This window comes from Polypterus senegalus, chromosome 6, assembly GCF_016835505.1.
Source record: "Polypterus senegalus isolate Bchr_013 chromosome 6, ASM1683550v1, whole genome shotgun sequence".
Classification (NCBI taxonomy): domain Eukaryota; kingdom Metazoa; phylum Chordata; class Cladistia; order Polypteriformes; family Polypteridae; genus Polypterus; species Polypterus senegalus.
Genome location: NC_053159.1, coordinates 39,090,948 through 39,111,088, shown reverse-complemented (window position 1 = coordinate 39,111,088; position 20,141 = coordinate 39,090,948). Strand labels below are relative to the sequence as shown.

Genomic DNA, 20,141 nt, shown 5'->3' with positions numbered 1-20,141 from the left:
TGTTTTGTACAGATTGATGAGCTTCATTTTAGGGGCAGAAAACTGAATATTGCCCAGGCCATACGTAAGCAACAAGTGGGAATTCAGTGCTGTTGTCCTGGTAATTGCATTAAAATAATATTCACTTGGTATTCAGGATTTGTATGCAGATTAAAAAAAATGTAATCTAATGTTTATTTGTGATTAAGTTCAATTTCTTAAAAGTGCTTAGATTACTGTGCTTATGCTAATATATCTAATCTGTTTTATTGGCTGTCTTACAAATGTCTTGCAGAAAACATGGTATAATATCATTTTGATTTTAAAAATAGCTTTTCTGGGATGACCTGATCTCTCCATTAGTTGTAATTTTTGCTTGCTTGATCACCTAATACCCTATTATACATGTTTTCTCATTCTGGCCTTGTTGGTTCTATAAAAATGTTCTGCAGCTGGTCTCACTTCACATAAGTTAACAAAAAATAAAAACTGCTGCCTCTCTGTGATAGAATTATACAGTTTTGATAACGGGTACTCACCTCTGTTGAATTGAAAAGTACAATTTTCACCGAAGCATCTACAAAATAAGACCTTAAGGATTTTTCACTCCTTCCTGTTTGCTTCAGCTGCATAGCACTCTGGGTAACATTAAAATTTTTGTTTCCTGTATTACACATATGTCACATACAAATCCATACAAAAAGACACCATCGTTAAGACACAAACCAAAACAGTTTCTTACTGCATTCGTTTTGTGTTTAAATGAATTCACAGATGTTCTGCTAATTTTTAGCCCACCTACTACTAAGATCAATGTTACTCAGTGGGCTTTCCAAGGTCTATCTGCTTATTTTTTATGATCACTGTTTTGAGTTTGTGCATTTGGTTAGAACAACCAGATTTCTCCTGCTTTGCAAGAACTATCTTTTTCTGAAAACCCCCTCTTGAAGATTAATTACAATATAACCTCAATTAACTATGTAAATAAATGTTGTTGTTGTTACTATGTATGTTGGATGAACTCTTTTTTGTGCTAGTGTGTAGTGTTCTTCCCCAGTACCAAGTGTCTTGTGGCATTTTGAAATCACAGTGTCAGGTTTGTTCTGTAACCCAGATGAGACAGGGCACCGTTTGTTATGGAATGAAGACTCCCAATTAAAACGTAGAAAACACTAGTACCTCTGAGTTGTATTTGTTTATTAGGCGGATTGTTATAATTTTATATGAATTAATTAATTTTGTTAATATAATTCTGTTTTGTAAATAAATACAACTACTTGCTAAACTAATCTACTGTATATCATTTTCAAAATAACTGTTCTATTGTCCATTTTTTCTCGTAATCCGTCACAGCTTCACTCACAACCCCTGATGGATAATCATGGTTTTACTGTATATTCAAGTAATATCAAAATAAATTGCAATGGGCACTGTAAATTTGTTGTACTGTAGTTTCAGCATCAGATAATGAAGAGGTGATCTTGTTTTAATGGTTAATTTACAAGACTGTCTGGTTTAGCAGTGCTGCAGTGTGCATCTTTTAGTTTGTGAAGGTTAACAAAATTATGTACTAGCTTAAACCACCTTGTGAGCAGTCGTAGCCAACTTAGTATGGTGGCAAATGTTACTTAATGAATACCATTACGCTTCATAAATACTGGTATTGTCACAAATAATAAAATGTAAGCAAATGCGTACATTTTAACCATTATAAAAGAAGTATATTCTGATCAATAGAGGGTGTTGCTGTGCCCCATACCTCAGACATAATGATGCAAGTCCTGATACAATAAAAGGTTTATTTTTACAAATACGTTACAAAAATACTTCTTTAATAAACACAGTAACAATTCCAGTGCAGTTCTTCTCTTTCTGTTTTCCTCTCTCCTTCCATCCTTTCACTTAACTGTGTCTTGCCTGGATGAGGTTGAGCAGCTGCTTTTATTTTGGACCCAATAGTTCTTCTGGTGCTATGGCATGCCCCAATGGAAGTACCTCTGAGTTAAATAAAAGACCCACAAAGTAGGAATGATTGATCCCTGTAGCATCCCCTGGGGCCACCCACAGACCTTGACAAGACTTTCTTGCGGGACTATAGTTCCCAGTGTACTTTGCTGGTGTTTGCACAGGTAGCGTCACCCAGGGAGGCTGCCACTGAGCATGTCAGGGGACCATGTAGTCCTATTAGGTTGTCCCTCCACTCAATGACCGTCCTTACACTACGCTGGCTTCCCAGCTGGATATTGTTCCACTGTCCTCCCAGCTGGGTATTGTTCCTTGGTCCAACCCTGCTGGATTGTCAGTGTACTGACTGCTGCAGTAGCATCTTCTGCCTAGCTCCTGGTTGATGCAGGATGATCTTCACCCTGTTTCTTGTGCCTTTGTAGGGCTGGCCTCCTCTCCAGGTAAGAAAACTTGTCCCATGCGTGCCATCCATCACAATATCAAACAACACGCACATATATATGTATGTATGTGTCCTGCCCTCCACACAGACTATTTGCTTTGACAGGCAGATAAACACCTTTCCTTTTCCAAATCTCTATAGACAGTCGTTTCTTTATCCACAGGTTTATTGGAATTAAAAGGGTGAAACTAAAACAGGGAAAAAAGATACAAAGCGCTAAGTGGCTTTATATTAGCAACAAACATATCCTCCAAATGTATATTACTGTGTCATTATATACATATTATTAATAAACTACTAAAGGAGTTACTTCGATTTTGCAAATATATATATACAGTACAGGCCCAAAGTTTGGACACACCTCCTCATTCAATGTGTTTTCTTTATTTTCATGACCATTTACATTGATAGATTCTCACTCAAGGCATCAAAACTATCAATGAACACATGTGGAGTTATGTACTTAACAAAAAAAGGTGAAATAACTGAAAACATGTTTTATATTCTAGTTTGGATTCTAAATGGTTTTATTTCAGGTGACTACCTGTTGAAGCTCATCGAGAGAATGCCAAGGGTGTGCAAAGCAGTAATCAGAGCAAAGGGTGGCTATTTTGAAAAAACTAGAATATAAAACATGTTTTCATTATTTCACCTTTTTTTGTTAAGTACATAACTCCACGTGTGTTCATTCATAGTTTTGATGCCTTCAGTGAGAATTTACCAATGTAAATGGTCATGAAAATAAAGAAAACACATTGAATGAGGAGGTGTGTCCAAACTTTTGCCCTGTACTGTATGTATATGTATAGATATGTATGTGTGTGTGTATATATATGTATATGTGTGTATGTGTGTGTATATATATATATATATATATGTGTGTATGTATGTATGTGTGTATATGTATTTGTATATATATGTAGATATGTATATATGTATACTGTATATATATGGATGAATGTGTATATATATATGTATATATATATGTATTGTGAACGTTGCCCCGGACACAGACAGGCTGACACACTCATGTCTCCCAACACACTTTTATTTTTCATTTCTTTTTACAGTTCTGTGGTTACCAATCCCCAATACCCCTCAGTCCAGGCCAATCCAATGCCTTCTCTCTCTCTCTCTCTTCTTCAGGCTGCCTCCTGCCTCCTCCAAAGACCTTGTCACTCTTCCACCTAACTCTTGTTCCTTCTGCAGGGAGGCGGCCCCTTTAAATAAGCACCCGGATGTGCTCCAGGTGTGTTCCCGGCAATCTCCCACCAACACGCCCCAGTGTGGTGGAAGTGCCGGCTGTCTCCTTGAAAGCACTCCTGGTGTCCCCGTTTTCTCTTCCACCCAGCACTTCCTCCACACCCGGGTGTTCCTGGTATTGGGGTCCCCCTGGCGATAACCCCAGGTCCCTATAGGGTCGACCTTCCCAGCTCTTTACCCGAGGCCTCCAGGGCGGTCACCCCCTCGAGGTCTGGAGGAGGCACCAGCCCTCCTCCTGTCTTCTCAGGCGTCCCGGCTGGGTACCACCTCCATCCGGTTGTGACAGTATGTATGTATATATATATATGTGTGTATATGTATATATGTATGTATATATGTATATGTATAATGTATATACTGTATATATATATATGTTTATATGTGTGTGTGTGTGTGTGTGTGTGTATGTATGTATATATTGTCACAAAACGAGACAAAGACAGAAAAAGGTTTGGGGCAGCCACCCATGTAATTTGGTATCCTGGCTGCAAAAGTCATTTTCTTTTCAAAATACCAGCACTGAAGTGCTTACAACAGAGTCCAAAACAAGACTGTCAGAGAAGGGAAAAGGGAAGGCTTTTAAAGGGGGAGGCAGGAAGTGAGGTCATAAGGATCGGGCACGTGTTCATCATTCATTGGATTAGGCCCGGATGTGACATCAGGGGGGCCGGAGCTGGCAAGGTCTGTCTCCATTGGCTCGGTCCCAGAAGTGACGTCCAGAGAGACAGGTGGAACCTCCCGGGTTGTGTCTACAGGGAAGTGAGAAAGAGAGTTAGTGCACTCTGCCACATCCCGGCATGCCTCAGAACTGCCTTCACTCGAGCCCTTTAGCTGCCTCCCATGCGCGCGTGTATGACAATATATATATATATATATATATATGACAGCAACACTCATAACAGTGTCAAAACAATTACATTGACAATCATGTTACGTTATTTTTATAATGCTTCCTTTTCATTTTCATTACTTCTTTAACACACTACTTCTCCGCTCTGGCCTGGTATTTAGTGTGTGTGTGTATATATATATATATATACACAGTGGAACCTTCTTTCCAAAACTCCATAGAATGCACAGCGTAATAGTAAACTAAATGTAAAAACATTGAAAAACACAATAAATAGAAGTAATATTACATAATCACAATAAGGAAACCATCAGTATTACTGAAGGTCATGAATGCAAGTGAATAGAAATGAGTCTTTAATCTCGTTTTGAACAGTTCAATTGTAGACGATCCTTTATGTGATGAGGTAAAGAGTTCTACAGGTGAGGAGCAGCAGCTGTAAAAGCTCTATCCCCCTTAGTTTTACACTTGGTACGAGGGACAACAAGAGACAACTGACCAGAAGATCTAAGCACTCTAGATGGTTGGTGTGAAACTCACAATTTGAATAAATAGGCAGGAGCAAGCCCATGTAAAGATTTAAAAACTAGCAACAAGATTTTAAAATCAATTCGAAAACTGACAGGCAGCCATTGTAAAGAACCTAAAAATGGAAAAACAGAATCAGACTTTCTTGCTCCAACCAGAATGCGAGTGGCAGCATTTTGGACCAACCGTAACCTGCGTATCAGGGATTTACTAATCCCAGAATACAGCAAGTTGCAGTAATCGAAGCGAGAAAAGATAAAAGCATGAGTAGCTTCCTCAAGATCCCTAGAAGATAAAAAGGCTTGATCTTACCTAATAGACGAAGCTGGAAAAGCAACTCTTGACTACAGAATTAACCTGTTTCTCAAAAGAGAGGTTACTGTCAAAGATAACACCAAAATTGTGGATTTGAGGTTTTCAAAAGACAGAGAAAGAGCCGAGAAGTCCAAGACCAATTTGGGCTTTAGCTGATGGACCCACTATTACCACCTCTGCTTTATTTTGATTCTGATCAAGAAAATAATTAGCCTTCCAGGATCTTAGTTCAGAAAGACAGTTGTGTAGTTGATTTTTTGCAGAGTTGCAGATGGGAATATAAACCTGTGTATCATCAGCATAGCAGTGAAAAGAAATGTTAAATTTCCTAAAAATAGCTCCAATAGGATGAAGGTATATAGAGACCAAAATAGGACCCAAAACAGAACACCACATTTAAGAGGAGCAGTAGATGAAAAAGCGGAATTTGAAGTCACTGAAAAGGGTCTATCAGTTAGATATGACCTGAACCAGTTAAGAACAGCCCCTTTAAGCCCAACAAAATGTTCAAGCCGCAAAAGCAATATCTCATGGTCAGTGGTGTCAAAGGCAGCAGACAGGTCAAGGAGGACAAGGACTGCAGCGCCACCTGAGTCAGTAATAATAAAGATGTCATTGAATACTTTAAAGAAGGCCATCTCAACACCATGATAACGGCTAAAGCCAAATTGGTAGATTTCAAACAAATTATTAGGGTTAAGTTGATCAACCAGTTGATTATAAATAATTCTTTCTAATATTTTAGCCGGAAATGGCAATTGGGAAATTGGGCGAAAATTGGCTAAAACTCCAGGATCTAATTCTGCCTTTTTTAGACAGGGACGTATCGCAGCATGTTTAAAAAATGAGGGCACAAATCTCTCACTAATAGAACCATTGATAATGGCTAGTAAAGATTGACCCAAAACATCAAAGGCTTCCACTAAGAGGTGTGGTGGTACAATATCAAGAGGATTGAGAGCTGGTTTAAGGGTGTCAATAGTTCTTTTTAACTGTGAAAGTGAGACAAGATCAAAAGATTCCAAGACAATACCATGATTAACAGTAGGAAGTTCATGGCCTGTTGGAACAATACCACAGCGAATTTTATCAATTTTACTGACAAAGAATGAAAGAAACTGCTCACATGAAAGAACAGTGCTATTTAATCCCATCACAGAATGAGGGTGAATGGCTGAATTAATTGAATTAAATAAGACCCTAGGATACTTAGAATGACAGGATACTAAATCAGCAAAGAAATCATGTTTAGCTTTCTTAACTGCAACCTGGAAGTTGAGTAGAGAAGTCCTAAAAATTTGTTTAGAAACAAGTCTATCTTTTTTCCAACGCCATTCCGCAGTTTGATTGCATAGTTTCATTTAGCCACGGAGCAGGTCTTCCCTTATTACAGCATAAATTGAGTGGCGCAATTCTAAAATTAGAGTCTAAAACTGTTTTTCAAGAAGAATTAATTTCTAAGAAAGAATCATCGATACCATCATATTGGACATGTAGATCAAGGCTAGAGAATATGGTTTTAAAATTGGATATAATAGAAGAATTTATTTTTTATTTTTTTTTACCGTGTCCTGTTCGGCTGTGAAGCAATCAGAATTGATGTCTGAATGCTGGCGACTAGCCTTACAGTTTTTCTCTCTGGTGGAGCGTTACAGCTTCTGCTGACGTCACGCCTGATACCAAAACTTTATTAAAAATATTTTCAGATGTTTTTAAGATTCGAACCGGACACGGAGACAAAAGTGAAAGATAAAGAAGAGAGAGAAGGAAGAGATGGAGGTAAAGGGGGAAGGGGGGGTTTTCGTATAGAATAAAAAATAAATGAACCAGAATCCGCTTCTAGACCTGCAGAAAGAGGGGGGGTTAAAAAAACAAACCACAAGACAAAAACATTGCTGCATCAGCTACATGAAGATATATAAAAGTAAAAATGTTTGCTGACAATCATACAGTAATTATTACTAAGGCATTTAGGCCACCACAACCTTAGATCATGTGCTGAAGATGTCCAAGTCATACTTATGAAATCACCATGTGAGCACCTGTGTGCGTACGTACGCTTGTATGTGTAAGGTTTTTCTATAGGAGCATCCAATAGTGAGTGTGAAGGGCCACAGACCTGCCCCCAAAAACGTGCGGAAGATGGAGGGAGTTCCAAGCCCAGAGGTCCAGAGGTCACCCCAGAGCTGGAGACCCCAGGGAGGCCGTCACCAGAGAAGCCCCAACCCCCACCGAGAGGCAGAGGATCACCCGGGGTCACAACCAGCAGCCGGCAGAGTCCCGGGAGATATCAACGGCAAGCCCTCAGGCCCCCCCGCAGCCGCTCACCCCTGAGTCGGCCGGGCCCGGAACCCAGCAGCCCGGGACCCAGGCGACCCACCCGCCGAGGACCCAACAGAGCCCAGGGAACCAGATCCCACCAGGCAGCCACCGGGAGCGACCAGACAGATGCTTAAGGCAGGGGAGGGTAGGCAAAGATGTTGTAGTATTGCCAGATGTCCCAGGAGAGGGGAGGAGTCCAAAACCCCACCTGACATATACAGTCACACACAAACACAGTCATACACTCCCTCCCTCATGCTCTCACATACACATACAACCCAAGACTTACAAGGATGTACGCCAGACACCCATTCACACTCCCCACACACCCTACCTAACTCTGGTCCCGGTGCTGCCATACCTGAGGTACAGCCATTCCTGGACGCCAGAGTTAGCCCGTCCGCAGGGGTAATAGTGAGCAGGCACCCCGTCCAACGAGAGCAAAGCAACCCACCACTCCAGACCACAGGCAGACGGCCAGCTCCCACTCCTAGCCTCCAGCCCGGCAGCTAACTGAGAACAGAGGTGTAATAAGACCTCTAGTCTCCCTCCGCCTGCTCTAATGTAGTGTTGGTGTGTGCTGATAAGGTGCATTTTGTGGTTGGGGGCGGGCAGTGCCGCACCATGTGGCCTACACCAGCTGATGCCAACACACAGCCCCACCTCCCCCAAAACTCTCCGTGACTAGGTGCAGTTTAAAATTGGAAGTGGACACCGCACTCGGAGTGAGGCTGAAATTTCCCCACCGGATGCCGTTGAGTGTGCCCACTCCCAAGGCCCTAAGTGTGCATTTGTGTGGAATGTTTTTGTGGAAGTGTTTAATGTGCAAATAAAATTGGGGGGTAGGCTGCCACAGGACTGCGGAAATGGGATCCATACCCACACCCCCTGACTTACCCACACCCCAAGGCCCTATGTGCATGTTTGTGTGATGATGTGAAGGAGCAGGAGGAGGGAAATGTCTGAGGATGGGGAGGAACGGCTGAGGGGCCTGAGCCCTCCAGGAGCCAGCTCCCCTACTGGCCCCAATAGGCACCTCCTCCCAAAATCCACCCGGGCACGGAGGCCCCAGCCTATCTAGCCATGGCCCAAGCAGCAGCATCACAGAGCCCCACGGAGTCTGAGGCCACCAACCCACACCACCCCAGCAGAATATTTACTCCCATCCCCACATTTACTCAACATTCAGATTAAGTAAGACATAAGACACCCAGGTAAAGCTGGATCCTCCCCCTCCCGGACATCCCCTCCCCATGGTGGAACTGCCGACGTTCGCCCTCTTCCCGGCAGCGTACATGCCAGGACCCAATCCCCAAGGCCCCACCCATATCCCCATCCGGGACGGCGCCCCATACCCTAAGCCACCAGGCCCACACCCAGACCAACCCAGGGCATTGCAGCCACTAGGCAGCGACCGCAGCCACCGTCAAGACCCCCTAAGGCCCCACACAACCACCAGAAGCCCACCCCGAGGTAACCCAAGCACCACCAGAGTCGGGCAGCAGCCCCCCCAGCCCAAGACCCCCTAGTGAACCCACCCCAGGGATCCTCCAGATACTCCAAGCTCAGACTCTCCACCACATCAACCACAGCATCCCGAGGACCATATCAATGACCCTCCATCATCGCTATGTGATGGAACCGATCAAAGGAGCCCAGAGAGATTGATTTGAAGTGGAGGCAGAGGCTGTCTCAAGTGTAATATGATCCAATAAAAGATTTCTATACTGGTTAATGCAAAGATTATCTTTGTTTTTCCAGTTTATGAGGATAGTTTTCTTAGCGATGCATATGGCAGTGAGAACCACGTGAACCAAATTTGTTTCAATCGGGACATCCTCTAGGTTCCCCAGCAAGCAAAATGAGGGGAAGTTGGGATATCACATTTCAGACACTTTGACAGGTCTTCACATACTCTATACCAGAATCCCTGAACAGGTGGACATGACCACAGTGCGTGGATATAACTGTCAGGAATGTTGTCTGTGCAGTGTGTGCAGGTGTCAGATGGCACAAATCCCATCCTGAACATCCGATGACCTGTATAGTGTACTCTGTGTAGAATTTTGTATTGAATTAGTTGTAAATTGGGGTTTCTGATCGTTTTAAAAGTTTTTAAACAAGTTTGGGACCAGAAAGTCTGATCAAAGCTAACTAATAGATCCTCCTCCCATTTGCCTATAGGAATTGCTATTGTATCATCTATTTTGGTCAATGTTTTATATACTTTAGACAGTAATTTGGGGTGTTTGAGATTACAGAAGTCTAATACCCTTGATGGTGTTTGTAATTTTACTTTAAGCTTAAATTTTTCTTTAACTACTGATTTAATTTGGAGATATTCTAAAAATCTATTCTTGTCTATCCCAAATTGGGAGACTATTCTGTTAAATGGAATGAAATCCAATCCTTCAACTATGTGTTCCATGTATAGAATTCCTTTACTTTTCCAGTATGGGAGGTTCATCATTTTATTGTTTTGCAATATGTCAGGATTATTCCAGATGGGTGTGCGTCTGCATGGAATTAGTGAAGACTCCGTCATTTTTAGATATTCCCACCATGCTGTCAGTGAGGTAATGATATTAATACTTTTAAAGCTTTCATGCTTTCTTATTTTTGAGCTAATAAACGGTAGGTCCGAAAGCTCTATAGTATTGCAAAGTGTCTGTTCTACATAATGTAGAGGTAATGCCCCCACTAAGAGTCAGCCAGGAGTGTTTAAAAATGAATCAACTGATGGTACCAAGTCAATAAAACTTGACGAGTCACCTTTTACAATCCAGGTCTCAGTGATGAAAAAGAAATCCAGATTATTTGAGATAATAAAGTCTTTCAGAATAAAAGTTTTATTAGACACTGATCTCACGTTCAAGAGAGCAGCCTTGATAGAAGTAGAAGAGCTTGCTGCGGAATGAGCACAGTTGAGCGTGCGAGGATTAGCTGTGTTTACTCCCCGAGAGCACACCGAGGAAGAGTGATACCGCCTTGAAATGGTGAAATTAAATCTGGTATCCACCGCCCATGGGCCAGGGATGGTGTCCTCTGCAGGAGAAGATAGGTCATAGACGATTCGCAGGCATCGGGAATCCAAGATCTGTGACTTGAGTCGACATTGTTTAACAGCAGTACCAGCTATTTTTCTTCGGCGGTAGCGGCGGGTGCGTTTGCGTCTCCAAGAGTCATTCAGCTCACTGATACAGGTGAACAACGTCACGGTGAAGAAGTCAGCAGTTGAATAAAACAAAGGTGGAGGCTCACATAATATACCATCAGGAGATGAAAATTTAGAGGAAAGCAAGCAAGAAAATATGTTAAGTATAGAATCATGATCAAAGGACAGTGGCTGTTGAGAGAAACTAATACATAAAAACAAAGATAAAACATAGATTAACGAGACGAGCAGACGGCCAGCCACACCAGTCGGCGCCATCTTGAAGTGATAATGAAACAGTCATTTCATATTTAATATTGATAAATTCACATTTGTCTTGCTGCATAGTGCAAAAATGCATTGCCTTATACATTTAAATGTTAGTAGCCAACCCGCAGCGTACCATACGCCGCATAATCAGGCCGGTTTTTTAATCATTTTTAAGCACAGTTAGAAAATTTAACATTTGCAAAATCGGTAATGTAATAAATCTGCAATAAAAGCAACATTGTAACAATGCACGGAACGAACCAACACACAATCGTCCGTGCGGCGTAGCGAGGTGGGAGGGGGGTGTGTACAAAGTGCAGGAGCATCTAAGATGGCGCATGTTTGTCGTGGATGCGAATTGCTGTATGTAGCATGTACAACACTTTGCTATCCTGCACGCGGTCGTGCGTCGAAACCGAAAACTCGTTTTTTAAAGACTGCTCACTTCATCGTGTTTTAACCTCAGTTGTAAAGGAATGTTTTAATGATCCCATGGGATACTCCTCGCAAACAGCTTTACGCGCTGCATATGGCGATTCACCTCCGCGAGAAACATGCCTCTGTTAACAGTCAATGTGTGGGAGGGGGGTGTGTACAAAGGGTAGGGACGAAAACAGCGGGAGCGTATGAGTCGACTTAGTGGCAATTCCACGGTTTGCAGCCCGAATGGGGTTCAACGGCTTACCCACGCCTAGACACACGCTCAATCTCATGCATAACTATTTATTGAATGGTAAACACTTCTGGAAAGACACGGTTGTCTAAAACAGGTTAGTGTGAGAATACAACAGTAAGTGAATGAAAAGATGGAACTCTGGAGAGAGCAAAATACAACACAATAGTGAACCCGCGGCATAACAAACACCGCATAATTATTTATTGATGGTTGAACACTTCTGAAAAGACACAGGGACACCCCTCGCAAACTGTTTTACACGCCGCATACAGCGATTCACATCATGCGACAAACTGTTTTACACACTGCATACAGCGAATCACATCCGCGACATGATTTTTCCTAGATGGTCCTGTCGGGTCCACCCTCGCACTCGGAAGCATACACACTGCCTGCTCATGTGCTCGGTCGCAAGCCGTGTCCAGCCTCGTTCTCGAAGCATACACACCGCCTGGTTATGTGTCCGCTCGCAAGAGAAACTCACGGAGAGCCGCCCACCAGCTGCCTGTGTGTGTGCTTCTGTCTGTCTCTGGCACGGCTTTCTCTTGCGCTGCCTCTGTGTAAACCGGTCAGGCACAGAGAAGGTCAGCTGCTGACAGAGCGTCTCGACTGTTGCAGGGCCTGCATTGTTGAAGCAGGTGAGACGGTAATGAAACAGAGGCACAGGGCTTATTGGTTTTTAAAGACTGATTCCTTCATTGTGCTTTAACCTCAGTTTTAAAGGATTGTTTTAAGGATGCCATGGGATACCCCTCGCAAACCGTTTCACATGCTGCATATGGCAATTCACCTCCACAAGAAACATGCCTCTATGAACAGTCAACGTAGCTCGAAGTTACATGACATTAACCTGACCTGCACTGCATGTGGCCTCTACGACAGATGAACATAAATGACACCATTTTTTCTGTGTCGTCTCGTCCGAGTTGGTGGGCGTGGCCCTGCGAGTTGTCGTCGTATCCAATGGTCTTGGAGTTGGTGGGCGTGGCTCCTTCCTGTGTGCGCCATAGGTGTCTCACTTGTCAGCGGCTTAGTGAATCCACGCCCCTTCCGGCGTGCTTTTCATGGTTGTCTTGCCTTAGTGAATTATATATATAGATTATTTATTCTATACAAGCAAAATACCCGCGCTTCGCAGCGGAGAAGTAGTGTGTTAAAGAAGTTAAGAAAAAGTAAAGGAAACATTTTAAAAATAACGTAACATGATTGTCAATGTAATTGTTTTGTCACTGTTATGAGTGTTGCTGTCATATATATATTTACATATATATTTATATATACACACACACACAAACACACACACATATAAACATATATACATATACATATATACATATCTACATATACACATATTTACATATACACATATCTATATATATATATACATATACACATCCACACATATATACTGTAATAACTCCAAAAGGAGACAGCACAAAGGTTTGGGGTTTTCCGGCCCCGTATATTGTAGACGATCCACAATAATCAAGAAAAAGAAAAAGCAGGTCAAACATAAACTAAACAGTTTAAATGCGGCCATTTTATGAGGGAGGAGCCGGAAGTGGAGGAATGCTGGGAAGGAACCGTGAGGGATGCTGGGACCAATGACGCCAGGACAAGATGGCGGAGTAAGGGCGGAAGTAAACGTACTGCGGGCAAGCCGGGTTATGGCGTCGGAGCGTCCTTTTTCTGTAAGAAAGCACAGAGAGAAAGTTAGTACCCCGCCATTCCCTGCCGGCGAATGTTTTCTCAGGTGTGTTAAAATCCATCCGCGGCCTCCTACTCGCGCATGCGTGACAATACATATATATACACATATCAACATATACATACATATATATATACAGTGGTGTGAAAAACTATTTGCCCCCTTCCTGATTTCTTATTCTTTTGCATGTTTGTCACACAAAATGTTTCTGATCATCAAACACATTTAACCATTAGTCAAATATAACACAAGTAAACACAAAATGCAGTTTTTAAATGATGGTTTTATTATTTAGGGAGAAAATAATATACACAGACACATATATATACATATATATATACAGATCTACATATATGCACATATCCACATATATATACATATCTACATATATAAACACATACATACTGTATATAGCAAAATCTCCGCGCTTTGCAGCGACGAAGTACTGCTTTTAAATTTTTATTAAGAAGAAAAGAAAACCTTTTTAAACTGAGGGAAAATATACCAATAACTATCTGTTAAGGATCTCTTTGTATACCACGTTGTCATTTCAGCACTCTGGTTGTAATATGACCAAGCTGTGCAATGAGCTTACTCTTGAGAACGCAACGTAAAGTTGTCCAGGAGAAAAGCAATGTTGCCTTAAATCAATGGCAAACTTTTGTAGGGTCTGTCCCTGAGACTTATCAATTGTCATCGCAAAGCAGAGCCTTACTGGAAATTTGAGGCATTTGAATTTAAATGGGAGATCAGAGGGTATAACGGTGATGCGAGGAATACATTCAGAGTGTGGCACTCTGCTGTTTTTTTGTGTAGCTTCACACAGCTTCTCCGCTGCTTTATAAATGAACGCCATATAAGGCCATTGTTTCTCCTTGCTTTGCAGTTCTGTACTGTTTCATTGTTCGTTTATTACGATTACTATAGTTATTATGTAGCTATTTGAGACTTACTTTACTGTTCAGGTACCCATTTCCTTTATTTTATCCGCGGCTTGTACTCTATTTTTTGTTCGTATATTACGATTATAGATATTGTGGACCCGGCCTGGACACAGACAGGCTGACATGTTGTTTTTCACCACCACATGTTTATTATTTACAATATTTACAATTCAACAGTGCCACACAAACCCCAACTCAGTCCCCAAAGTCCTGGCCAACACAAAATGCCTTTCTTCGGGCCGCCTCCACTCTGCTCCTGCCTCGTCCTGCTTCCACCCGACTCCAGCTCTGAATGAAGGGAGACGGCCCCTTTTATCTTGTCCCGGATGAGGTCCAGGTGCTTCCCGGCATTCCCCGCTGGACATGCCCCAGTGTGGCGGAAATGCTGGCTGTTCTCCCGGAAGCTCTCCGGGTGTCCCTCTTCTTCTTCCCCCTAGCACTTCCTGGTGTGGCGGAAGTGCTGAGGTCCAGGGTCCCCAAGGCATTGGGGTGCCCCCTGGCGGTGACCGTGGGTCCCTACAGGGTTGGGCTTCCAAGCCCTCTACCCGTGGCCCCCAAAGCAACCAGGATGGCCGCCCCCACGTAATCCCAGTTGGGCACACGCCCACTTCCGGTCTTTCGAGGCGTGCCGGCCGGGTTGTCGCCCCTGGCATCCCTGACAATATTTATTGATTCCCTTCTTTAGCTGACTGCCTGCTCATATAATGTGCTCTGCTGGTTTTTTGTGAAGCAGCCTTTACACAGCTTCTCCGCTGTTTTATAAACAAACAACATATAAGGCCATCCTTTTTCCTTGCTTCGCCAAGGAAACTGCCTTTTTATTTAATCCACGGGTTCTCCGCAGTTTTTTTGTTCATTTATTACAATTGTTATAGCTCTCTTTGTATTGCACATGGTCAGTTTAGTACTCCGGTTGTAATATAACGAAGCTGTGCAAGCTGACTCTTGAGAATGCAACGTATAGTTGTCCAGGAGAAAAGCAATCTTGCCTGAAATCAATGATTGATTGATAGATAGATAGATAGATAGATAGATAGATAGATAGATAGATAGATAGATAGATAGATAGATAGATAGATAGATAGATAGATAGATAGATAGATAGATAGATAGATAGATAGATAGATAGATACTTTATTAATCCCAAGATAGATAGATACTTTATTAATCCCAAGGGGAAATTCACATAATCCAGCAGCAGTATACTGATACAAAAAACAATATTAAATTAAATAGTAATAAAAATGAAAAAAATTAAAATAAAATTAATGTTAGCATTTACTCCCGGGTGGAATTGAAGAGTCGCATAGTGTGGGGGAGGAACGATCTCCTCAGTCTGTCAGTGGAGCAGGACAGTGACAAAAGTCTGTCACTGAATCTACTCCTCTGCCTGGAATGACACTGTTAAGTGGATGCAGTGGATTCTTCATGATTGACAGGAGTTTGCTTAGTGCCCGTCGCTCTGCCACAGATGTTAAACTGTCCAACTTTAATCCTACAATAGAGCCTGCCTTCTTAACAAGTTTGTCCAGGCGTGAGGCGTCTTTCATCTTTATGCTGCCACCGTGTAGAAGAGGGCACTCGCCACAACCGTCTGGTAGAACATCTGCAGCATCTTACTGCAGATGTTGAAGGATGCCAACCTTCTCAGAAAGTATAGTCTGCTCTGACCTTTCTTACATAGAGCATCAGTATTGGCAGTCCAGTCCAATTTGTCATCCAGCTGCACTCCCAGATATTTAAGGTCTGCACCCTCTGCACACAGTCACCTCTGATGATCACAGGGTCCATGAGGGGCCTGGGCCTCCTAAAATCCACCACCAGCTCCTTGGTCTTGCTGGTGTTAAGGTGTAAGTGGTTTGAGTCGCACCATTTAACAAAGTCTTTGATTAACTTTCTGTACTCCTCCTCCTGCCCACTCCTGATGCAGCCCACAATAGCAGTGTCATCAGCGAACGTTTGCACGTGGCAGGACTCCGAGTCATATTGGAAGTCTGATGTATATAGATTGAACAGGACCGAGAAAGTACAGTCCCCTGCGGCGCCCCTGTATTGCTGCACACAATGTCAGACCTGCAGTTCCCAAGACGCACATATTGAGGTCTGTCTGTAAGATAGTCCACAATCCATGCCACCAGGTGTGAGTCTACTCCCATCTCAGTCAGCTTGTCTCTAAGGAGCAGAGGTTGGATGGTGTTGAAGGCGCTAGAGAAGTCCAAAAACATAATTCTTACAGCACCACTGCCTCTGTCCAGGTGGGAGAGGGATCGGTGAAGCATATAGATGATGGCATCCTCCGCTCCCACCTTCTCCTGGTATGCAAAATGCAGAGGGTCGAGGCGTGGCGGACCTGTGGCCTCAGGTGGTGAAGCAGCAGCCGCTCCATGGTCTTCATCAGATGTGACGTCAGAGCAACAGGCCGGAAGTCATTCAGCTCACTAGGACGTGATACCTTTGGGACAGGAGTGATACAAGATGTTTTCCAAAGCCTTGGGACTCTCCCTGTTCCAGGCTCAGGTTGAAGATGCGCTGTAGAGGACTCCCCAGTTCCAACGCACAGGCCTTCAGCAATCGTGGCGATACACCATCTGGACCGCTGCTTTGCTGGCACAAAGTCTTTTCAGCTCTCTGCTCACCTGGGCTGCTGTAATTGTGGGTGGGGATGTCTCACCTATGCTGGTATCAGCAGAAGGATGGTTGGAGGATGCAGTACTCCGAGGTGAGAATGGGTTACTGTGATCAAACCTATTAAAGAAGTTGTTCATTTGGTTTGCTCTCTCCACGTCTGTCTCGATGGCGGCCCCCCGCTTCGAGCTGCAGCCAGTGATAATCTTCATCCCATCCCACACTTCCTTCATGCTGTTGTTCTGCAACTTCTGCTCCAGCTTTCTCCTGTACTGCTCTTTCGCGCCCTGAGCTGGACTCGGAGTTCCTTCTGCACGCACTTGAGCTCATGCTTATCACCACCTTTAAAAGCCCTTTTCTTCTGGTTCAAAAGGCCCTTGATGTCACTTGTAACCCATGGCTTGTTGTTAGCATAGCAGCATACTGTTCTTACTGGAACTACAATGTCCATACAGAAGTTGATGTAATCAGTTGTGCATTCAACAGCCTCTTCAATGTTCTCACTATGTGACCCAAGCAATATATCCCAGTCTGTAGTTCCAAAGCAGTCTCTCAGAGCCTGCTCTGCCTCAGGGACCACTTCCTGAATGAGCGTGTAGTTGTAGGTAGCGCCCTCACTCTTGGTTTGTATTGAGGCTGAAGCAGAACCAGGTTATGATCTGCTTTCCCAAGCGCAGGCAGGGTGTGGCTGTATGCGTCTTTAACGTTTGCATACAGTAGGTCGATAGTCCTGTTTCCCCGAGTGTTACAATCCACATACTGGGAGAAGGCAGGTAATGTTTTGTCCAGCGTTACATGGTTAAAGTCTCCAGCGATTAGCACAAGTGCCTCAGGGTGCTGCGTTTGTAACTTAGCAACTGCGGAATGGATGATGTCACTCGCCATCTCCGCGTTAGCTTGAGGGGAGATGTAAACAATAACAGCAATCACCTGTCCAAACTCTCTGGGCAAGTAATAGGGGCGCAGACTTACGGCCAACAGTTCGATGTCCCTGCAGCAAGTGGAGATTTTAACGTTTACATGTCCTGAGTTGCACCACTTTGTATTGACATAGAGAGCGAGTCCTCCTCCTTTCTTCTTTCCGCAGGTACTTGCGTCTCTGTCCGCTCTAACTGTGCTAAACCCGGGTAGCTCCACGTTAGCATCTGGGATGATAGATGTTAGCCACGTTTCACTAAAACACAGCAAGCTGCATTCTCTGTAGGTTCTGGCATTTTCACCAGCACAGCCAGTTCGTCGATCTTATTTGGTAGTGAGTTTACATTTCCCCGGATCACAGAAGGCACCGACGGTTTATAACGCCATTTTCTCTCAAGTTGTCTCGATTTACTCTTATCTTTTATCTTTGCCGCTCGGCTGCCCGATATCGTCTTCTTACCGCGTCAGGTAAATAAGGAACCACACCGGCATAAGCATTTCTTCTCAGTGCTTTAAGCTGACTACTTGAATAGGCGATTCTTGGAGTGTAAAAATCCATGTCAAATAGTAAAATAGTAAAAAGTGTCCAGGGAGCAATTCCACATAAAAGAAAGTGGTAGAAGTGATCAGTGAAATAGAGAAAAATAGAGATAAAAAGGTAAAAAGATAAAGTCATATACGGAGCTGCTGGAATGGCTGCCACTCGGATGCGGCACCGGAAATAATCAGTGGCAACCTTTTGTAGGGTCTGTCCCTGAGACTTATTAATTGTCATCGCGAAGCAGAGCCTTACTGGAAATTGGAGGCATTTGAATTGAAATGGGATATCAGAGGGTATAACGGGGATGCGAGAAATACATTCAGTGTGGCGAAACTCTAGAGACAGCTTGTGTATTAACTTGTGGATTTTTCTGTGAGTAGTTGGTGGCAGCGTGACGAAGTTGTTTCTGCATGACTGCGTTAGTTGTGGAGCTCAGCTCGGAGCATATTATTTTCCTACCTTGTCAATTGTGTAATGCTTTTTTTGAACAGGTTTGATGCATGGAAGTGATCACTCATACTGCGTTCAGTCAGTTCACGTGAGTTGCTCTCTTGTGTGATGTTGCGATGTCCTCGGCTTTATTTAATGTTAGCTAAGACCCGGCACTTAAAAGTTTCTCGCTACAGTAATTTTAACTCAGTTACAAAGTGATCCAAAGTCTCGTTTATACCTTGTGTCCTCTCATTAAACTTGTATCTCACGAATAAAGTATTCGTCGAAGGCATGACAAACGGCAGCAGGAGCGTGTCCATAAACTTAAGTTAAACTTACGGTTTACACCGTTCTTTTTTTCCGCAGTAGCTGCACTTATGAATAAGCTTGTATGCGTTTTTCTTCAGCGCTCTTTGGAGGTCTTCCTTGTTTTCTACGCACTGCGTTCACAGTCAGTTCACGTGATTACGTGGGAGGCGTGATGTTGTGACACGCAACTCCGCCCCCCCACGGCCATCGAGCTAAAGTTCATTACAGTATATGGAGAAAAATAGGTTCCAGCTATGACCATTACGCGTATAATTTCGTAATGAAACCTGCCCAACTTTTGTAAGTAAGCGGTAAGGAATGAGCCTGCCAAATTTCAGCCTTCTACCTACATGGGAAGTTGGAGAATTAGTGGTCAGTGAGTGATTGAGTCAGTGAGGGCTTTGCCTTTTATTAGTATAGATTTGCAGTGCTGTTAGTAAAGTGCATTTTGAAAAATGATACAAGATTCTTAAATGCTTTTCCTATGTCATATATTACTTGTGACTATTGTGGAATTGTCTTTGCAGATATTATACATCTTTTGAAACAGGGATTATAAACTTTATTGGAATAACCTGTGCAGGTAATAACTGGCAAATATTAAGATTATGCAGGACTTGGAAACTGGTCATTTTACATTGCTTCCATTAATATGTAACTACTAGCAAAATACCCACGCTTCGCAGTGGTGAAGTACTGCCTTAAAATTTTTATTAAGAAGAAAATTAAACCTTTTTAAACTGAGGGAAAATATACCAATAATTATTTGTTAAGGATCTCTTTGTATACCACATTGTGAGTTCGGCCCTCCGGTTGTAATATGACCAAGCTGTGCGCTGAGCTTACTCTTGAGCATGTAACGTACAGTTGGCCATGTTAACAGTAATCTTGTTTCAAATC

General features: G+C 43.0%; 1 protein-coding gene across 3 annotated transcripts in view; it reads left to right on the top strand.

Moving 5' to 3' along the window:
- The window catches only part of rftn2 (raftlin family member 2), a 336,974-nt gene that overhangs the window by 99,786 nt on the left and 217,047 nt on the right, over positions 1-20,141 (top strand). For all 3 annotated transcript variants that reach the window (XM_039755878.1, XM_039755880.1, XM_039755879.1), the window contains exon 5: positions 13-100. In XM_039755878.1, coding sequence (XP_039611812.1) covers positions 13-100 — 88 coding nt within the window. The remainder of the gene's footprint in view (positions 1-12; positions 101-20,141) is intronic.